Source organism: Ambystoma mexicanum, chromosome 2p (assembly GCF_040938575.1).
Source record: "Ambystoma mexicanum isolate Mex_15411 chromosome 2p, UKY_AmexF1_1, whole genome shotgun sequence".
Classification (NCBI taxonomy): Eukaryota; Metazoa; Chordata; class Amphibia; order Caudata; family Ambystomatidae; genus Ambystoma; species Ambystoma mexicanum.
The window spans coordinates 970,204,350-970,224,556 of NC_090923.1; the positions used below are offsets into that span (position 1 = coordinate 970,204,350).

The 20,207-nt window shown below is 44.9% G+C and overlaps 1 protein-coding gene across 3 annotated transcripts in view; it reads left to right on the forward strand.

Annotated features, from left to right (window-relative positions):
• SPTBN2 (spectrin beta, non-erythrocytic 2) overlaps positions 1 to 20,207 on the forward strand; it is a 1,293,574-nt gene that overhangs the window by 546,009 nt on the left and 727,358 nt on the right. For all 3 annotated transcript variants that reach the window (XM_069644771.1, XM_069644772.1, XM_069644773.1), the window contains 2 exons: positions 7,484 to 7,599; positions 9,962 to 10,074. In XM_069644771.1, the coding sequence (XP_069500872.1) occupies positions 7,484 to 7,599; positions 9,962 to 10,074 (229 nt within the window). The remainder of the gene's footprint in view (positions 1 to 7,483; positions 7,600 to 9,961; positions 10,075 to 20,207) is intronic.

Consider the following 20,207-nt stretch of genomic DNA (forward strand, 5'->3'; position numbering starts at 1 on the left):
TCGTCTGTACATCTACAGATCTACTGCACTAACATGCAGCCCTCTAGAGCTCTCTTTGCTGTATGATTCCATTATATATAGCACCTGCGAGAGAGAACTGGGAAAACTGTTTTTAAAGCTTTTTCATCATATCTATTGATTTATTTCTGTCCATTTATGTAGCTAACCTTTTACATTTAATCATTTTATGTCTTGGATAAAAATAACTTCTGGTGACCTTGCAAATATTAGTGCAACATTGCTAATTGTGAGAAACCAGAAGGTGTCTCATCCACTAGTACCGACATGTCCCAATACCGTGGTATGGCGAGGTCGGGCAATTATCGACAATCACTCACACCTGACTTCCATTACACTTCCCCAGACGGATAAAAGGCGGCACACGAGCGCACACTCTGAGTGGGGCAAAACGCACGAGAAAACAGCAGTTCCAAAATGGCAGTTTAACGAGAGATGAAAGATGGCGAAACAGAAAGGGATCACGAGAAGGAAATACCCTTGACCTTTTCGACAAGGAACCGTTGCTTTCATGAGTCCTCGAGATTGCAATCATAAGCACCGGGAAAACAGGCTGAAGAGTCCTGCATTGTGTGTTTGAGATACCCGGGGCCCTCCCGTGTCAATAATCAAGGCGGGGAGAATCACCAGCTACTGTTGTACTGTCCTTGGCTCCAAGAACAAAGCTGCTTCAGTGAAAACAACACAGCCGGTGAGTTGGGGATACCGATACAAGACCGGTCTGTGTTGAAGCCAAGGTTGCAAGCGGCAACGTTCTATGGAGAGCGCTGGAACGAACATAGTTAAAACCAGTGTGATAAGATATGCGAGTGAAGTTAAACTGCTGATGAGTGATTAAACTTTAAAGCAAACTACAATACCTTCGACAGCATTGTCCGGCATCGCGTGGGTGCTCAATTGAGGTTTTGTAAAGTATCACGCTGAGGAGTAACGAAAGTAGATGCATTTGATGCAAGCCCAACGGAGGGAGATTATTTGAAAGTGAACGAATAAATGTGAATCAAAATGGACCTGCGATGGGTCAAGCAAAATCCTGTTCACAGTCAAGTCTTTGATTTTGATGAAATGGAGAACGTTTGGAAGAATGCACACATCTGGTCCGTGCCCGGCCGAGTGAGCCAATTGAAGATTTTGTGTCCAGTGGTTCTGAGCCCAGCAGAGGGGGGTCTGGGGTGAACAGTGAATCACCTAAGAAGGTTTTTGCATAAAGGTGGGTGTGCGCCCAGCGGAGCGGGACCCAGGGCGAATTGAAAATCACCCAAGAAGTTGTACATGAGAATCCTGAGGAGAAAGGAACTTTTAAATGTTTGTCTCATCGGGCCCTCTGAAGTAAGACTTTGAATGGCGAGGGTACTTTGGTACAGAAGGTCCTGATACTGAGATTTGATTTGCATCCTCGTGCTAGAGAAGCCAGAAACTCTGCTAAGCTTGAGTGTGCTGCCTTGTCCCGTGCTGAAAACGTGGTAAAGGGAAGCCAATGGCTTCAATATCCTAACACATATAATTTCTTTTTCTTTTGCATAACAATGTTACCCACACTATTTGTATTTAGAAATGAGGATTGGCAATAAGTGTATTAGTATAGGCCCTTTTATTTTAACAAGACACCACCAGGACTGTGTTATTTGATGGTCGTAGCATGCTCCCTTCTTTAGATTTAGGATTAGAAAGGCATTTTTCAAACACAGTTGAATTTCAATAAACATCCTTGAACTGTGATCACGTCTGTCTTACTATTTTATACCATACCTTCATTACATAATCAAATGGGTTTGTTGCTAATCAAGAACATTTTAATTACCAAACTGTGCTAATCTGTTTTTTAAAAACGAATGTATGCATGGCTTATATATTTATCAAAATGTTATTTTGGTAGCGACCATTGGCCATCCGTAGGCTTTCCCGATAGTGGAATGCTAGTTGGTTGTTTCATAAACGGCCAATTTTTCTATTCTCTGCTGTTGTTTTCTTATTACTCTGCCGATACAGAGGATTGACTGTTGCTTCGAAGACTCAATGGCTGCAAATAAGTTCAGATTCGTGTTACTTGCTACATGACACCCATCTTGTCTCCTAGCTGCAACCAATTGGTTTCGATTTTCGACCTTTGCTGGCAGTGCAATTGTTTAGTATCTTATCTTCTGTGTTACGTTTAAGTTGTCCATTACCAAGATATGATTAGTTCTGGGTGCTTGTGGAGATAGTCAGGCCTATTCGTTCACTTTCAAGGTCAACATTGGTTTTGAGTGGCCTGACTAACAAAGTCCTCCCATTTTTTTGTCCTGTGTGATACCAACTGTGTTCGTGGTCACTTAGGTCTGGGCCATTAGAATGTTCCTTTTTACAAATATTTGTGTGCAGTGAATATATTTTGGGGGGGAAAAGGAATGTGTTGTCCCAGGGAATGATTGTGGGCGTTTAAATACAAATATACAAGGAGGCCAAATCTAATGTATGACATGTGATCCTACTGGAAATGTTTTGTGCAATAGGTTTAACCTTGCAGGGCCAGTTTAAGTCAAACTGGTTTTCTAACGTGGTAGGGACAGGTTGTTTGCTTGTGAATGTGCTGTGTAGGATTCGAAGTCTGGTATTATAGGTTTGATTTTTGTAGTCTTGGCATCTTCTAATTTGAGTAAAATGATTTGGAAGTGCAGCCAAATAGGATGTGTATTCCTTGGTAATTTATGGTCCAGTGGAAGAAGCTGCAGACTGGTAGAGGTGCGTCCTGGTGGTCGAGCAGATTTACGGTCTGGCGAGAGGTGGAATGCTCAAATGTATTGGATGATTTGTAGCTGGCGAATGTTCTAGTTTGAGGAGGTTGGATCTTGCGAAGAAGCCATGCCCCATTGGGCAGTTGTGATCAAAATGGATATGCAGTCTAATGGTGGCTGGTGCTCTAGTACAGATTACAAAACTGACTATCTGTGGTTTGCTCTAAGAATTGGTGTTTAGTGGACTTGTGCTAAGGGGGTAGGATTCGGTGTGGGGAGTGTTGTGAAATGAGATGTGTAGCGTTTTCAGAACAAATTGTTGCATTGCAGCATGTTCTCGTCAAAGAGAGACCTAAGAGGATGTTGATCATGTAGTTTGAGGACTCCCCACCCCCACCTCCTGAGACTGAGATGAGCAGTTTACTGTTGATGGGTCTTACCCAGGCACATTTCCTTGCCTTTTCTGGCAAGTTAGTCTTCCTATTCCCATAGCCTCAGTATATGGAGTAACGGATGGTGCATGAAGGTTTACCGGAAACCATACCAAAAGGCCAACTGCACGTTTACCGAGGGGAAAAACAAGGGGCACAATTCCACAAGAAATATTCTAAATTGATATCTGAAGAATCTCAAAGGATATGAAATCCAAGGCATCTGAAAGATGCAAACCACATTATCGAATTACAAGGATCGTGGTCATGCATGGACTCTGGCTGGTCTTTTATACGGTGCTACAGGAAACTGTGTCCCTTTATCACCCAGGAAACCTTGCTACCATATTTCTTGTGTGAAGCACTGATGGCCATTTTGAAATGGATTAAACTTCACACTGTCTAACTTGTTTTGAGCCGTGGGTCACTGCCTATGCACTACAGGACAATAGTTTTGGGGACCAATCTCCTCCCTCTAAGCCCCCCACAAAGTGGGTGCACGCAGTAGATGGCCCAGTCGCAAACCGCCATTCAGGGGAACTTCCTAAAGAAAAGTACTGACATGGAGTATGCCCTTGGTGGCCACTGCAGAGAGAATTTGTGCCATAGGGCCCAGCAGACACCAAGCCTGCAAGGCAGGATTGCCCCATCTTTGAATCCAGGCAGGGCCTCAGCCTTTTCATCAATATGTAGGGTATAAACCAACTAATTCAACTGCAGGACTGTGGCACTATGAAACAGGAATTGTTTTCCGCTATCTTCATAGTACAGTATAGTTCTCAGTCTCTGGTGGCCAGTGCAGACTCTGCCTTTTCTAGGCCGATCGTTTTAATTGATCCCTGGGGGTCATGTCCCTGATAGCTGTCACCGCTAATTGAAACTTCACAATGAAGATTCCCAGCATTGATTCTTTTCTTGTTAATGGTGTGAGAGCAGGAGCAAGGCCGTTCTCTGCCATTAGTAACTCTGTGACCATGTTTACTCTAGCAAGAGCTGCCCTCAGAAGCGTCTGGCAAGGTAGTCACTCCGTTGTTTTACAGGCGTGTTTAGTTCATGGGACGCACACCCGATTTTCTAATGCTGGCCTGTATTTTGTGTGGGACGAACAAGGCAGGAGATGGGGAGGTCCTCAAGCACCATGAAATGGACATAGTCTGTGATGCAAGCGGCATAGCCTTATAATAATGTTAGCGTGTGCGTCCTTGCAGCCTGTGCACGGTTGTGAAGCTTGGTGCATGCACACTGGGTACCTTCCTACTGTGCTGGTTCCTGATCTTGCTCTATGGGAGGAAGCCTACAAGTGGGAAGACTTGCGCATAGCTCGGTACTACAGGTTGAACCACCCTAAAACCCTTCCAGGCACAGAGGTACTGGCCCACATGTTGTAGTGCACCAACAACGTGGCCCTAACCATCTGCGAGACCTAAAATGATTTGCACAGAAGTCCTATCATTTTCAGGTGGGCGTGTCCAAATGGCCCAGCACAAGGGCCCTGTCACCTGTGACGCAGGGTGTACTGCTGTACTTCTTGGTGCACATGTACGGTTTAGCCATGTTGTGCTTTTTGTATTCCTTCTGCTGTGCAAACACAGCATACAGAGGATCCATGATTGATTTGGACCGTCACCCGCTTTTGCAAAGTCTTCCATGTGCAGGCCCGACTGAAGATGTGTGGTGGGGCTCCTTGCCCCCTCTTGCTTAGAGCGGAGAGCAGTCTGAGGCACCCATGGGGGGGGCATACATTGTGAAGGAGATAAAGCCAAGGTTAATAGCTGCCAATTATCACTAGACGGCGAGCCAGCAGGAATCTGAAACACTGAATACCCACTGACTAGCTATGCATCAGGATATACATCCCTCTTTGTAAGCAAGTAGCTGGCGTGGAGGAACCACTGTTCAAAGGCAACAAGGTGTTAACACATTATTGTTTTCCCCAAAGGATGTGACGGCCTCCAGCAAAATGCAACTTTGTAAGGCAAGCACTGCAAAGTGCACACTGAAAGCTCCAGAACGTAAGTAATTTATAAAATAATATATTGCTGTGTTGTTAGGCTGCTGACTGGCAATATGGGAGCAGTTTTCTGCCCCCTAACCCATCCTGACGCCCCTTTCAGTGGAAAGGGTTGACGTGCCCTGACGCCGTCCATGTGCATAAATGCAGACTAACTGAAAAGCAAACAAGTCGATGTCTTTTGTTAAATGGCTGACTTGAGTGTTGACCTTGCTGACCGACACTCAGTCGATCCGTTTTGTAAAGGCATCATTTTGTTGGTAAAAGTTGATATTCCCTAGACCCCTCGCTGCTAGCTGATATTCCCTAGACCCCTCGCTGCTAGCTTCACTGCTCATCAATCATTAGCCTGGGCACAGGCACTGGTTGGCAGGCTACAGGGATATATTATTTTCTTGTGCATTTGTAAGGTGCTTATAAACAAAGTAAATTGTGTTTCAAAGCGCCCAAGGGGAAAACTGGGAGGGAACATGGGAATGAAATAAGCACCCATTGTAACAGGTTTCTTAAGCTAAAAGTGCCTGCCTAGATGCCTTTGGGTTATGTGCGCTATATAAATGTTAAATAAATAAAAGTCAAATATAACAATGAAAGATAGTCGGACCTACTAGTCCTTGTGAGCATTTAGAAAGTGCAGAAAGCGGGACAAGGGGTTGGGGGGGATAAGTGCAAGGTGTACCAGGAGGGAAGTGCCAGGGAGTTAGCAGCTGTAAGTGCCTAGGTGAGTGGTCAGCTGCAATAAATAAGTGTAAGCCTGAGTTGGCATATGCCACTGGGTGCCGACGCAAGGCCTGCAAGTAGGCAGCGGCTGAAGGCGATTATTTGTTGGAGGATGGGGACCAAGTAGACACATAAGGCCCCAGGCTGCCAATCTCAAGATCTGTGGGGGTTAGCAGCGGAAGGATGAAGGGAAGGAGGAGGTAAAAAGGGAAAGTCTTGAGGAGCTTCCGGAATTTCAGGAAATCAGTCTCGCCACGAAAGACAGGGATTGGGGGCTGTTCCATAGGAGGGAGCCTGCTGAGCAAGGTAGTCAGCCAGTCCAGCTCCTGCTCCGCAGTCTACCGCCTGCTCCAAGATTCATAAGGTGTCATGGAGCCGTTTTATGAGAATGGAGTGGTTGACCGTATCAAATGCAGAGAGAGATCAAGTAGAATGAGAGCAGCTGGAAAGTTGGAGTCGAGAGATGCAAGCAGTCTCCCACGGGTTTTCTGGAGAGCAGTTTCCGTGCCTCTGGAGGCTCGGAATCCAGATTGGTGGTCGTGAAGGCAACTAACAAGTTCAGTGTGCTGAGTCAGTTGGCGGAGGACCAGCTTCTCCAAGAGTTTCCCAAGGAAGTGGGTGATGGATATGGGGTGGTAGTTGGCTGGGTGAGATGGGTCTGTAGAAGGTTTTTGAAAGAAATTCAGTGTAAGCGGGGCAGGGTTGCAGATGGGGGAGGGCGCTGTGCCTCCTCCATTACCAATGAGGATCTTAGATGAAATAAGGACCCAGCAGGCACCTGTTCTGGGCTATTTTTATTTTGTAGCTTGGATGTGTTCAAGAACTGATCAATCTAAAGTCTTGACTAGAATAAAGTTCTTTCTACCACTTCACTCCCTGAGCGCCACCACCACTATACCCGACATGTGATGAGTTGGCCCTCCTGGTAAGCAGTGAGGGGAACCGTACAAAACACCCATACCTAGTCCATGGATTCCTCATGTGTTTGGGCATTGCTATCATCTCCCTCGCCTTCACTTGTTTCCAGTATTTGTATTTATTTTATTTGTATAGCGCAGACCAGGCCCGAGAGCAACCGGGCGCATATCTTCCAGCAATAATTACAGGAATAGCAAGGTTATAGTTCTGTTACAATAAGTCAGGTTGCAATCAGTCATTTACATAAGGCAATAAAGTACAAGCGAAGCATCTATACTCGGGCAGGCCGTGAAAAGTGCTAATCAGATATTCAAAGAAGACCCGTCCGGTGTGGTAACTAACCAAAGCTTAGCTTTGTGTTTGAATAGGTTCAGTGAAGGGAGATTTCTAATGGTAAGTGGCACGGTGTTCCAAAGTTTGGCAGCCAGGACTGGGAAGCTAACACCAGTGACCTCACCCCAGCGCTCCTTTCATTCTGGCACATACAAAGTGTATGGTACATGATGTATGGTGACCATATTGAGTGACCGCTTTACTTCAGGTATATTTGATGGTGTCTTAACTTCTCTAATGCTTTACTTACGTGTTCCATTTGCAAACAGCAACGTACTCTTCTGTTGAAGGAGATGTATAAATGCCTGACTTGTTCCCTCCGCTTCTTTTACCTCCAGACCGGACGTGATTGAGTTTGACACCCTGAAGAAGTCCAATGCTCACTACAACCTGCAGAATGCCTTCAATGTGGCCGAGAAAGAACTGGGGCTCACCAAGCTCCTGGACCCCGAGGGTAAGGACCTCACACCTCCAACACGACCTCACCCTCCAATCCATTTTTCTGATATTGTTAGGTTTGTTAGTTGTGGGGGAGGACCGTTCATACTTTAAAGCCTTTGGATTAGCCTCCTTACTGTGCCATTTATTTGCACTAATGATTTCTTCTAAATGAATCGGCCACCTGGGCTGCCCGATACGTTATCACCCCAGCACATGGTCACCTATTTCAAAATAAATTCATGGCACAATTGTAAGGAATGCGGGTGCCCCTATGGAATGTCCCTGTGAAAATTGCCTCAGTTCGGGAGAACTTTATATCCTTATTAGGTTTCCTTCTACTGCGCTCCCTGATTATATTGAGCCTAAATTCGGCCACAAATCATGGGAGTTGCCACACACATGCAGGTCTTAGGACCATGGCATTATCTTTCTTTTTAATTCTGATGCGTGCATGCCTTGGATAGATTCATTCATGGAGAGGGGGATGTCTTCACGAAGTGGACATTTTCATAACTCGGCAAAGGTTTTATTTGAGGAGACTTATCTTGCATTCAGGGCGGTCTGTAGCATTTTTTAATTTTCCAACTTGGTCAGTTATCTTAGTTGGCTTATTCGCTACCTGACCTGCCTTGTGGAGCAATGCACTTCTGATCAATTAAACTGCACACGTATGGAGTATTGAGGTTGCATGTTTATTCTATATGAGATATTTTATGGATGGTCCCAACGCTGCGTTGTTATTTGTGAACCGGCCCTAGATAATACATTTACTTCCGGGTATCTCACTTCATTCCCTGTCATTGTATTAATTGGTTCTTGGTAATCCCTATGGAACTACCAGGCAACATTAATTTGGGTCAATTGCTTAACCGTGGTCGAAGTGTACGAAAAGTAGTAGTGGAATTATGTTCCCTGCTATCCGGCACCCACGCCTCACAAATACCATCACCACACCGCTCACACACACAATACAAACCCCTAAACACTTACACCTGCTTTTTAAGGGAACGTTCAGTGCAGAGCACTGAAAGTGCACGTTTCAACTTCTTCCGATACCTTCATTTTAAAACGAAACCTTTCCGGAATGGTTTCTTTTTAAAAGAAAATTATAGGAGCTGTAAAACGTAATTTAAAAAGTAGAGGAGCACTGCTCCCCACTGCTCACTTGGACCACTACAGTGCTTTCCTCAGGTGGTCGCCTCTACCGGGAACGTTCTTATGCTCTCATGCCTCAGGTCACTAGGCAGCTTTTGTGGTGTCGAAGTTATGGTTGCCGTCGCGTGTGGTGGAAGAAATTTATAATTGGACTGGACGGGAAGATGCCTTCTGTCCCAGAAGCCCCCCTCGCGACCTTTCTCAACCTCCCACTGGGTGGGAGTGGAGCCGGTTACTTTCGAAGAGGGGACCGGGCACACACTGTGTTCTGACAGGGGTATCTTCTTTTTAATGTTGTTTTTCCCACCTTCACGAGGTGAGGCACATATCCTCAGTTTTTTCCCTCTGTGTAAAGTACGCCCCTGTGATTGTAGATAGTGCAAAGGTTTCACCAATGCAGACACGGGGATCTGTACCACGTAGGCCTGCACATAGATTGTATTTGAGTTCATGCTGCCCTCTAGTGGTTTAACCGCAGTTTTCTGCGTTTTTTGGTCAATTGGAAAATAATTCTGCCCTAAACTTATTCCTTTTTGGAGCACCCGTTATTAAATCCGTTACCTATTTGCAACGCCGCGATACTCACGGGTCTGAGCGTTAACAAGTGCTAAAATAAAATATATTAGTTTAATACGTTCTATTTTACAGATACAGCCAGTAAGATAGCTTAGCTCAGATCTGTGTGGGATCTGCAGGTCGCAGGCAGGAACCCCACTCGCTCTATACATCAGTATCAACTTGGGTTGGGTAATAAACATTATCTATAAAAATGTTATATGCACAGCGCTATAGTGAAAGCGCTATATAAATAATCAATATTTTAGGACCGGGGCTTAAGATACAATTTCAGAGAGCAGTCACATACAAGTAGACTTGGTTCTTTATACCTTTTAGGACACTGTAATGGAGTAGAATGTAACCCCTTGACACTGGGTTGGCACCTCTGCGTGGTTTTCTTAGCTGCTAAGGTCTGCCTTTTTGTTTTTGTTTTATTTGCTCTTATGAACATTCCCACTGGTTCGAGGCTCTTCAGTAACACTACCACTCATCTAAATACCTGTTTTCCATGTGTGCCTTTGTAGTTGTCTCTGCTTCGAACTGTGTCTTCGTTGTTTTCCTGCAATGTTTTTTTTTTTTTTTGATTGCGTCGATTTCAATTACAGAGAGCTATGAAACATTGGATAAGATGGTGGTTGACTCTGCTTGCTTCTCCTTTTCAGACGTCAACGTGGACCAGCCAGATGAGAAATCCATCATCACCTATGTGGCCACCTACTACCACTACTTCTCGAAGATGAAGGCCTTGGCCGTGGAGGGCAAGCGCATTGGAAAGGTAGGGTGCTCCTTCCAGCGTCGCTGCCTGCGTGTCAATGAATGTGTGTTTATCAAGTTGCAGAGTTCATCCCGCCTGTGATTGCAGCCTGCTTTACAGAAAACGGACATCAACACGTGGAGCCCTTCTGAGAGCAGGAAACCTTGGCTAACCAGCCCCATGTGAAATGCAGCCCTGACATTGAGCAAAGATGCAAGGTGTATTCTGATGAGGAAGAGCGGTCGGGGTAGGGTTTGGGTGGACAAGCATGTTGATGGCGAGATTTGCAGCCATATTCGTATAATGCCGTGGAACTGTGACTTCATGGATTTTTCCATTATTATCGCAACGTTTATTTGCTCCCTCATGAGCTGGGGAGCAGTGCGAAATGCAGGGCGAAGAGCAGTGCTCATGTCTCTGCTCGCTTTGGAAATGTGTTGGAAGAGCCATTGCAGACCAGCACCGTCTCTTACAAACTGATCTGGGTAGACCGGCGTCGTCTGAGTTTCCATGCGATGTATGCAGGTCCCAGTGATTTAATAAAAAATAAATAAAATCAAACACTCTAATAAAATAATAATTTTTAAAAAAGCCAAGTGCAGTGGATTTACGCTCTTCTAGAAGTACTCTGCATCCCTTGCACTATCAAAGTCCTCAATAGGAGTAGGCAATGTCCTGCGGCTGCTTGAAAAGTAATATGCATATTCTAGTGCGCTCCAACAAGCAGGGCTACAAAGACATTGGCACACACAGGATGAACACATTAATCACAGGCAGCAATTCAACCAGCAGGGGAAACAATGTATGCACATTTAGAGTTTAATAGTTCCCATAAATATAAGCGTAGCGCTTATTTAAGTACTGCAACAGCCACTTTTTAAATCTGTGGACAACAAAAAAGACTCCAGCAGAAAAATCCAATCCTCTATGTCCAATTTACAACATGCCATTCACTGGCCTTCTGCGCCCACAAGCTGACTGTCCTACCTACCTGTGCACCAATGATACCCCTTGATGATGATGATGATGATGATGCACAGAAACATCCAGAGGCAAATCCAACCCCCGGCCCAACATTTTTTTTTTTTCCATTTTTTAACCAAACCTCAATGGTTGCATACCTCCACGGGTGGGCTTGCCTAAGGGAACCATACACCAAGGGCCTCTTATATGTGGGTAGTCAGGATTTTTGCTTTTCTTTACCCCTAGCTCATGCACCTCAACCTCTTCATTCCATCTCTCCTTATTCCCCACAACCCTTTGAAGTAAATTACATTTTAATCCGTGTATATACGGGTAAAAGCCCTTTAAAATTCACTAATTGTGGCAAATTTTTTTCAAAGTTTCGTGTGCGAGAATCCCCTCTGGAACACTACTTAAAGCGGTTGGGCTTACTCCCACGGCGTAATGTGAGGCCACTTTGAGAAACATTTCCACAGCTACTTTTGGGTCCCAGTTTACCCAAGCATACCTCAGTGCTGTGGAAACAGAGAAATTTATATGAGGCCGGGCAGCCCAAAGGAAACACACCAACACAGGTTACAAAGAACATACAAAGTGCTTTATTCAAAAGCTACAACAATTACCAAAAAGTCAATTGACAAACGGATAGCTATTCGGCCCTCAGAGTAACAGAACAAACTATCAACGGTAGTTCGCCGTGTTAGTGTGAGAGACCGTACATTGGGATACTCAGGTTTTTATACTTTTTATCCAGCTCTGGCCAACCCCCTCGCGGGTTAACCATTCTTAGGACCAGGCCTGGAGTTCGTTGCCAGGTCAATCCCATAATGTATGCATTTCGATCAGTTTCGCTGATAGAGTTGTTCATTTACACATAGGTCAGGGATAGGACAAGGTCTCAGTTCGCGACCCCAACAAGTGGCCTGCAGGCATATTACTTATTCATGTGTGCGGAGGTCACAACGGCCAGAATCCCACTCGAAATGTCATTCGGCCTCCATTTTGATGTTCAGGGTGACTTCCACACTACAAGAGAACCTAAAATGGCGGCTAAATCCAAGATGGCGATTTACACAGTACATTAAGGTCAAGACCTTGCCGCGGAATCTATTTACACAATGTTTTAGACAACTTGGCGTAGGCCAACATACATTCAAACAATGCGATAGGAGGTATAATATTATTTCGATTTCGACAGTGCAACACACATTGCGTCTCCCTCACGAAACATAATTAGAAGATGCGTAAAGACAGACTTTACAGATGGTTGCAGTGCATTATCAAATCGCAACAAATCGGGGGTGATCCCCCAAATCATTTCCCAACAGATTTCTTATTGCTATGCATGCTGCCCAACATGCAAAGCTTATGCTTTTGTTTCATATTAATTCTAGTTAACTCCATGAATGTGTGTTAAAACCTGCAGCCAAAACCTGAACACCCCGGGGAATTGTCTGGGTTGATAGAGGAAATGTTAATGGTTTTGTTTGCATCTAGTAAAGGCCGTTTTTGGCCGTAAGGTTGAAGTTCCTGACTTCAAAGGGCTATCAAACCCCTTCTACCTCGCGTGTTAAACAAAAAAAAAGTGTTAAGTAGATAAAATCCAAGCCCAAGCACTTGGTTTGCAATTCACAACCCACTTGTAACATCTCACAATATAAACTTCTTCAAAGAGTACACTGCCACAGCATCCAATCCCAGAATGTGCTCTAGACTATGGCCACTGCATTATACTCGCAACCTATGATGGTTCCTGATATCTCAAGTTGTCACAAGTGGGGGAAAAAACCTCTGGCCTGTTTGTACCCTTTTTTACACCACTAAAATGTGATGAACATCAACAACCAGTATTCATATAAACGGCCATGCTCCGAGTTACGTGAAAAAGAGGAGCTGCTTTCCAGACCTTGGCCAATCAATTGAGTTAAAAGAAAAAGAAGATTCAAATGACAAACAAATGAAATTGCAAATTCGACTGGAAAATTGTGCTAGCTTTACCTCAAACACATCTCCCTCACACATGACCTCCAAAATACAAAAGGCAGAAGAAATAAGACACGGGAGGTAGAACCCCCCCCCTCCCCACACCCCCCCTCCAAAAAAGCTCTGCAGAACACCAATCAAGAGCTCATTGCAACCCAAAGATATCAGATCTGCTCATTAATGACCCTACTACAAAAGGAGGTAGGGTAACGGACACGAGCACCCCTGTCATCCATCTTGTCCCCGATACAGAACATTGAGCTGGAAATTGGAATTATTTATTTTTTTTATTTGACTTTGTATTTAATTACATTAGCAATTTTTACAAAACTCTTGTTGCTCGTCTCTAAAGAGCCACATAATAGAAAATACCGAGGCAACAGGCGCTGTTTTCACACAGTTATCGGCGAGAGATCGCAAGGGGAGCTGTATCACTGCCAGTCTCTTGTTAGGGTAACTCCCTCACACTTTGGTCTTCAGAATTGGTCACCAAAGTGGGTCGTAAGGTGATCATTTCAAAAGCGCTTTCCAAGATTTTTACAGACGCTATAGTCCACTTTGTTTTCTCCCCTGACATCAACCTATTCCACCAAGTTGAGTCTTCATCTTCAAGCAGTTCTAAATGGTTTGTACGAAGGTTGTGTAGGTATGTGGCTCTTACGTTTGTCAACTCTGAACAGTGCATTAAGAGATGCTTTATTGTTTCTGATTTGGATAGTTCCTTACAGAGACAAGCTTCGTCGTTGGATTGCACCCGGATCGCCATGATTTCACGTGTCGAAAGAAGATTGAATCGCGCTCTCATGTACATTTTCCTTAGATGTTTGTTTGGGAATTTCGTGCAGTATGCCACCGACTCCTTCAGTCTGTTAAAGTTAGGTGGAAGATCTCTTGTCAGTTTGTTTGCATGCGCTTTCTCCAGGGTCATTATCCAGTCTTGAGCCTGGAGTTTAGATTTCACTCTTACTGGATTTGTTTTCAAGTCGTCTTCTGTGCATGCGATCTCAGAAAGCTTTTCTTTGAGCCTGTCTGTCCATTTGTTGAGAATGATTAAGTGGCGATTTGTTATTTCTGCTGCTGTGATCTTGTATATGGGTGGACTATCTGCCATTAGAGTATTCCTGTAGAGTTGCATTGCGCTTTGGGTCACTGTCGCTTCCAGAGAGAGTAGTCCAAGCTCTCTTCTGATGAGATCCATTGAAACTGAGTTTGGGAGTCCTAGGACTGTCTTCCAGGCATAACTCTCTAGCTTCCACCAGATGTCGTTTGGCATGCTTAGTGTTGACCCCATGCCATAAGTCAGTGTTGGGAAAATTTTCCCTTTGTAGAATGCTATCACCGGACTTAATGAAAATTTGCCATATTTTCTGTCGATGACTTTCATTTGAACAGCAAGATTTTTTGCTTTTCCCCAAAGGATGGTCTGCATAGATGCTTCTTTTGCTGAGTGGTCTGAACTCCTAGATATTTGAAACTATAGACCACTTCGATTTCAGATTTGTCCAACACCCATTTGTACCCTGGACGGGTCATCTTGGCACTTTTCCCCAAGATCACTATTTTCGTTTTTGTTTTATTTATTTTCAGATTGTTTCGCTCCATGTATTGCGGCAGGCTTGTAAGTTGGCGTTGTAAGCCAATTTGGGTTTGATCTAATAATATCAAATCGTCTGCGTAGAGAAGACGCGATATATTTACCTTACCCAATTTGGGAGGGAACGCTTTAGCTGGTGTTTCTGAGTCTTTTATATCTCCCAAAAAGGCAATAAATAGTGCCGGGGCCAGAGGGCAGCCCTGTTTAACTCCTCTCTCCGCTGGTATCTCTTTAGACAGAAGGCCTTGGTTGTTTAAACATACTCTTAATGACGTGTTGGTGTGCAGGGCCATCACCGGATCTAACATTTCCATTGGGCAGTTCCATTTTTTAAGTTTGCTCCACAGCATCCGCCTGTCAACTTTATCAAAGGCCTGTGATAAGTCTACAAACGCAAGGAACACCGTAGGAGACCCTTGCTTTACCTTGGCTTTTATGAGATTGAGGATTAGGATGTTGACTGACGTTCTCCCTTTCTTTAGGAATCCCATTTGGAAAGAATCATAGGCCAGAGAGGTTCTAGCCCAAATTTGGAAATGGTGCAGGAGAAGAGTTGCGAAAATTTTACCTATTATATCCAATAGGGCAATGGGTCTATAATTACCCGGCTCTTCTCTATTCCCTCGTTTGAAAATCGGCACAACCACCGCAGTGACCCAAGAAAAAGAAGACTCAAATGACAAACAAATGAAATTGCAAATTCGACTGGAAAATTGTGCTAGCTTTACCTCAAACACATCTCCCTCACACATGACCTCCAAAATACAAAAGGGCAGAAGAAATAAGACACGGGAGGTAGAACCCCCCCACCACCACCCGAAAAAGCTCTGCAGAACACCAATCAAGAGCTCATTGCAACCCAAAGATATCAGATCTGCTCATTAATGACCCTACTACAAAAGGAGGTAGGGTAACGGACACGAGCACCCCTGTCATCCATCTTGTCCCCGATACAGAACATTGAGCTGGAAATTGGAATTGTTCTATCTGGGGCAATAAGGAATACAGGAGTCTTGTAGCTGTCAAAGAATCTGCAAAGAAAAAATTGGGTTCCTCGAGACCCAGAGAAGAGACCGATGAGCCGAGTAGAAATAGACAGCCCTAACAACCAGAAAAACATAACCCAGCCAACATTGTCCATATTCCTTGCTTAATCAGTACACAATTTCCTTCAAGCTGCCATCCTCTGTGCACCTCCCCACCCCCCTCATGCCCGACGGCCTGACAGCCATTTAGGCATGTTGCTCTGCCAATGATCTCTGCCTTGATGCCAGTAAGACAGAGATCCTTCTCATTGGGACTCCTGCACCTTGCCCCCCCCCCACTCTGGCCCATCTCCCTGGGTCCTCTCCTCTCCCCTCACCCACTTGTGAGGCAAAAAACCTTGGGATCAACTTTGACTCCTCTTTCTCTCCACACATCATGGATCTTACCAGAAAGTCCAATTTTCAGTTACATCTCCTCAGGGGTATTCTACCTTTCCTTACGTTTCCCCAGAAGCTCAATGTCTCCAGAGCCCTTGTTCTCTCTAGTCTGGACTACTACAATAGCCTCTTCCTCAACCTGCCTCTTTCCTTGCTTCACCCCCTTCATCTAATCCAGAATAGGACAGCAAGACTTCCTTGGCCTCAAGCTCAGGGACTGCATCTGTTCAGCCCTAAAATCTCTCCACTGGCTCCCAGTGACTGCAAGGATCAGGATCAAGACCCTTTGTATCATCCACAAGGCTTTCTGGGGCCTGGGACCTCTTTACATCCAGCTTTCCCTCCCTAAATACCGCCCGGCCAGAGTCCTTTGGTCTTCTGGCTCCAACTCTCTGCAGGTAAAACGTTTCTCCAAAAAGAGTGTGGGAGGTAGATCCTCCCCTTCCCCTCCCACTTGCCACCTTTCCTCATCTGGCTCCTCTCTCTGGAGCGGCCTCCCCATCAGACTTGAGCCGAAGTCTAAGTTCTGCAAACTTCTCAAGACTTTACATTTCTCCTCTACCTTCCCTTCTGTGTTAATTCTCCATCTGCTGCTCCGATTGGGGCCTGGTCCCTGCTCAGTCTTACAGGCGCCAGACCACCCCCTTCCAATACCCCCAGCATCCTTTCCCAGCACTTGCCCTTGGACTACCTTTCCCTGACTAGTCCAATCTGGTCCTCCCTGTCCACTACACTCATCCTCCCCTGCCACTTGCCACCTTGGCCCACACAGCACTTGCCTGCCCCCACCCTTGGGGGTACCCCACTCCTCCACTTCTCCCTCTATCCCCACCCCTTGCACTTACCTCCTTGTCATGCACTTGCACGGTAGGGTTGTCACAAGGCCAATATAACTGTTTTTGTTGTTTTTACTTTTTTGACTTCCACCTCCCATCCCCCTATTTTGTGGTGCCTGGAAACACCTATGAATAGACGCCATACAAATGTCCAATAAATAAATGTTATCTTTTAAAAAAAGATAACAAATCTGGTTACAGCCAGTGTAACTCCACAAACTCAGAAAAGACCGGAGGTACACGTGTTTTTTTTTTAGTTCAAACTTGTATACAACATCAACAGTGTTGCCAGCTATGTGTGAGGTAGGTGATGTGCTGGGTGAGTTTGTGGGGGGGGGGGGGGGGGAGTGGAGTGAGGATACTGTTCAGTAAGAGTTTTCTATCTGGTTGGGGGAACTACCTGGGTGGAAATCACCAACATAGATGTTGGTGAATGTGTAATCTGAGTTTGATGGGTGAAGAGCAACTGGGAGAGGGAGCTTCAAAGATTGTGTATGATCGGTGGATGGGTCTGCTGAGCGTGAGTAGAGCCAGAACTTTCACATGCCATACTGTATGGCTGACAGAGGTACAACACATTCTTAATTAAATAATCCATTGGAGCTTACCACTGCTTTTAATGACCAATTGACCATCTGACTTTCCTTTAGCCCCTCAATCCTCTGTTAATCTTTGCAATGCCTATACAAAAGCCAAAACTTCTAGCTTTGCCAATGCTGGTTTAGATTTTATGCAGCACTTTTTATGGCTTTGCGTTTAAGTGTCATAGAGATTGTAGGATCTGCCCACGATCACACAATTTTGATAGTGATTTGTACCAGATGTTCAGATTCCCAAGATTACACCTTGTCCCTAAGGGAGTCACTACCAGTGAAGTTCCACTTACCCATATGCTTAGGGAGGCTCTTGCTTAGCGGGTTCACTTCCCTAGCTCAAAAGAGGTGGAACCCCTTCGCGGAGAAGGAACAAATAGTACAGATGTGTCACACTGCACAACCAGGAGTTAGTCTTAGAAATCAATGGTATAGATGGACAGTTTGATTGGCTGAGCATGCTACTTGTCCCGATGTTTTGATACCCACAATCCTATGAATGGGCCTCAATGTTAAAGATAGAATTGCGGTTTGGAAGGACCCCAGATGTATTTACTGTGGGGGAAAGACCTATGTAGTAAATGCAGGCAAAGTAAAGACGTGGAACCGTTTCTGGACATGCAAACCAAGGCATACGATCTACATCTGCATAGCGTTTTTAAGTGCTTTAGAACAAGTTCGGCCTTTGTCCAGACAGTGTCCTATTCGAAACCATGGTTAGCTCCTCCTGTGTGCAAAAACTCTGAGCATCCAAACAAACAATGCAGTGATTTAATTGTGGTAAGTAATTAAGATTGTGATGGCTGGGGGGGATCGTCCACAGAGAGTGCTGAAATATTTTGGGTCAGTGCCTAATAAGTGGGACGGCCCAAAGAATCACAAATGGCCAACTATAGATTTGACCATATGTGGCATGAAATGGTGAAGTCTACTTTCAAAGGTTTCTTAAATGTAATCTAATTAACCAGCATAAAATGTTGAGTAAAATACAGACCAAATAAAATCGGTTAATGCAGGCATATATCACTCAATTGTATTAAAGAAAATCCATGCTGTTTCTGTATTAGGTTTATTAAATCATCCTAATAACAGAGTGCAATACGATATCTGGCAGGAAATGAAACAATATATCTATTTTTTCCTTTCAAAGTATCACAAAACAAGGGTTATAGGGACATCTTCTGGGGAAGAGAAGTATTGCCATTCACTATCTATGCATGAATGCCATGGGGGAATCCGATCGGTAGCAACGGCTACGACCAGCCCACCTCACCTAAAGCCCTCTGAAGATGACAAACCATTGTTTGTGTGCATTGGTCTCCCTGTGCTCTAAGACTTCACTTAAAGACCACAAAGCAAGAAACATTTATTAAAACAGGAACAAAACTGTACATTTGTTGTTAAGTCGCACAACAAATGTGGTGCTCTTACAGAATGCTCTTTAAGATGCATGGAAAGAGCACCTCTGACCATGTGTGCTGCTCGTTTAATGAGCGAATTGCTAATGTTTCTTTTTGCACAAAATTATTTTGTGATGGGGCGTAAACACGATGCCCATTTGTTTTCTTCCATTTATATAGGTTACCTGATTGTCAAAGTACATGTTGGCAACTTGATCCATTAGAACCCAACTGAGAGAGCCCACCTCTTGCTGTAATTGGTCACTGCTTTCTCATGGGTTTTATCTGAAGGCCTTGTGTCCTTATATACATTGTAGTTGGTTATTTCCAATGGGTTTCTACTTTCTACTGGGCCAAATTGCTCATAGATGGGTGTCTGCACATCTCCTCAGTTTCTATCAAGAAATGTCTACTGTTGATTCTTTATCAGGTGAACTCCATTATTAAAACATGTTACACCTGTATCCAGTAGAAACTATGTTCCTATATGTCCTTTGGCAGTTTTACTATCACTCCTCTCTTAGCCTCCTTCAACTAATCCAGAACAGGACTACAAGCCTTATCCTTGGCCTCAAGCCCGGGGACCGCATCTCACCAGCCCTAAAATCTCTCCACTGGCTGCAGCGATGATCAAGTTCAAGACCCTCTGCATCCTCCACAAGGCTTTCTTGGGCCTGGAACCCCTCTACATCCAACTCTCTCTCCCTAAATGGCTCCCTGCTTAAGCCCTTCGGTCATCTAGCTCTAACTCTCTGCAGATCAGACGCTTTTCCAAACACAGTGTGGGGGTAGATCTCGCTTCTTTGCAGGTGCCTCCCTCTGGAATGGCCTCCCTGCCCCTCTCAGATTTGAGTTGGATCTCCTTAAATTGCAGAGGTTTCTCAAGACATTCCTTTTCTCTTCTTCCTTCTCTCTCCCCTACTAATGTCACCTTCAGCTTCTTGATTTGCTGCCTGGTTCCTTCAGAGTCTTACAGGGCACCAGTCCAGCCTACCCCTGCACTTCGTCTACTCTGAGCCCACCCCCTCAACCTGCACTTGCTCTTACCACACACTAGCCTGGCTGGGCCTGCACCTTTGAAGCCCTTCCAGCCCCTTCTTCGCACTTAGCTCATGGACCTTCCTTCCCCTGCACTCTCTGCTTTCCCTTCGCTCTGTCCACCTGACCTCCCCTGGCACTTGCCTTTTCTCACAGGCCCTTCTGCCCTGACAGGCACTCTGCTACCCTACCCCCATACATGCACTTCTCTTTACTGCACTTATACAATCCTAATGTCACAAGGCCTTGTAGGATCGATTTGTTTTGTCCTCCCTGTTCTCCCACCCTCATGTCTTGCTGCGCCTCGAAACACACTGGCCCTG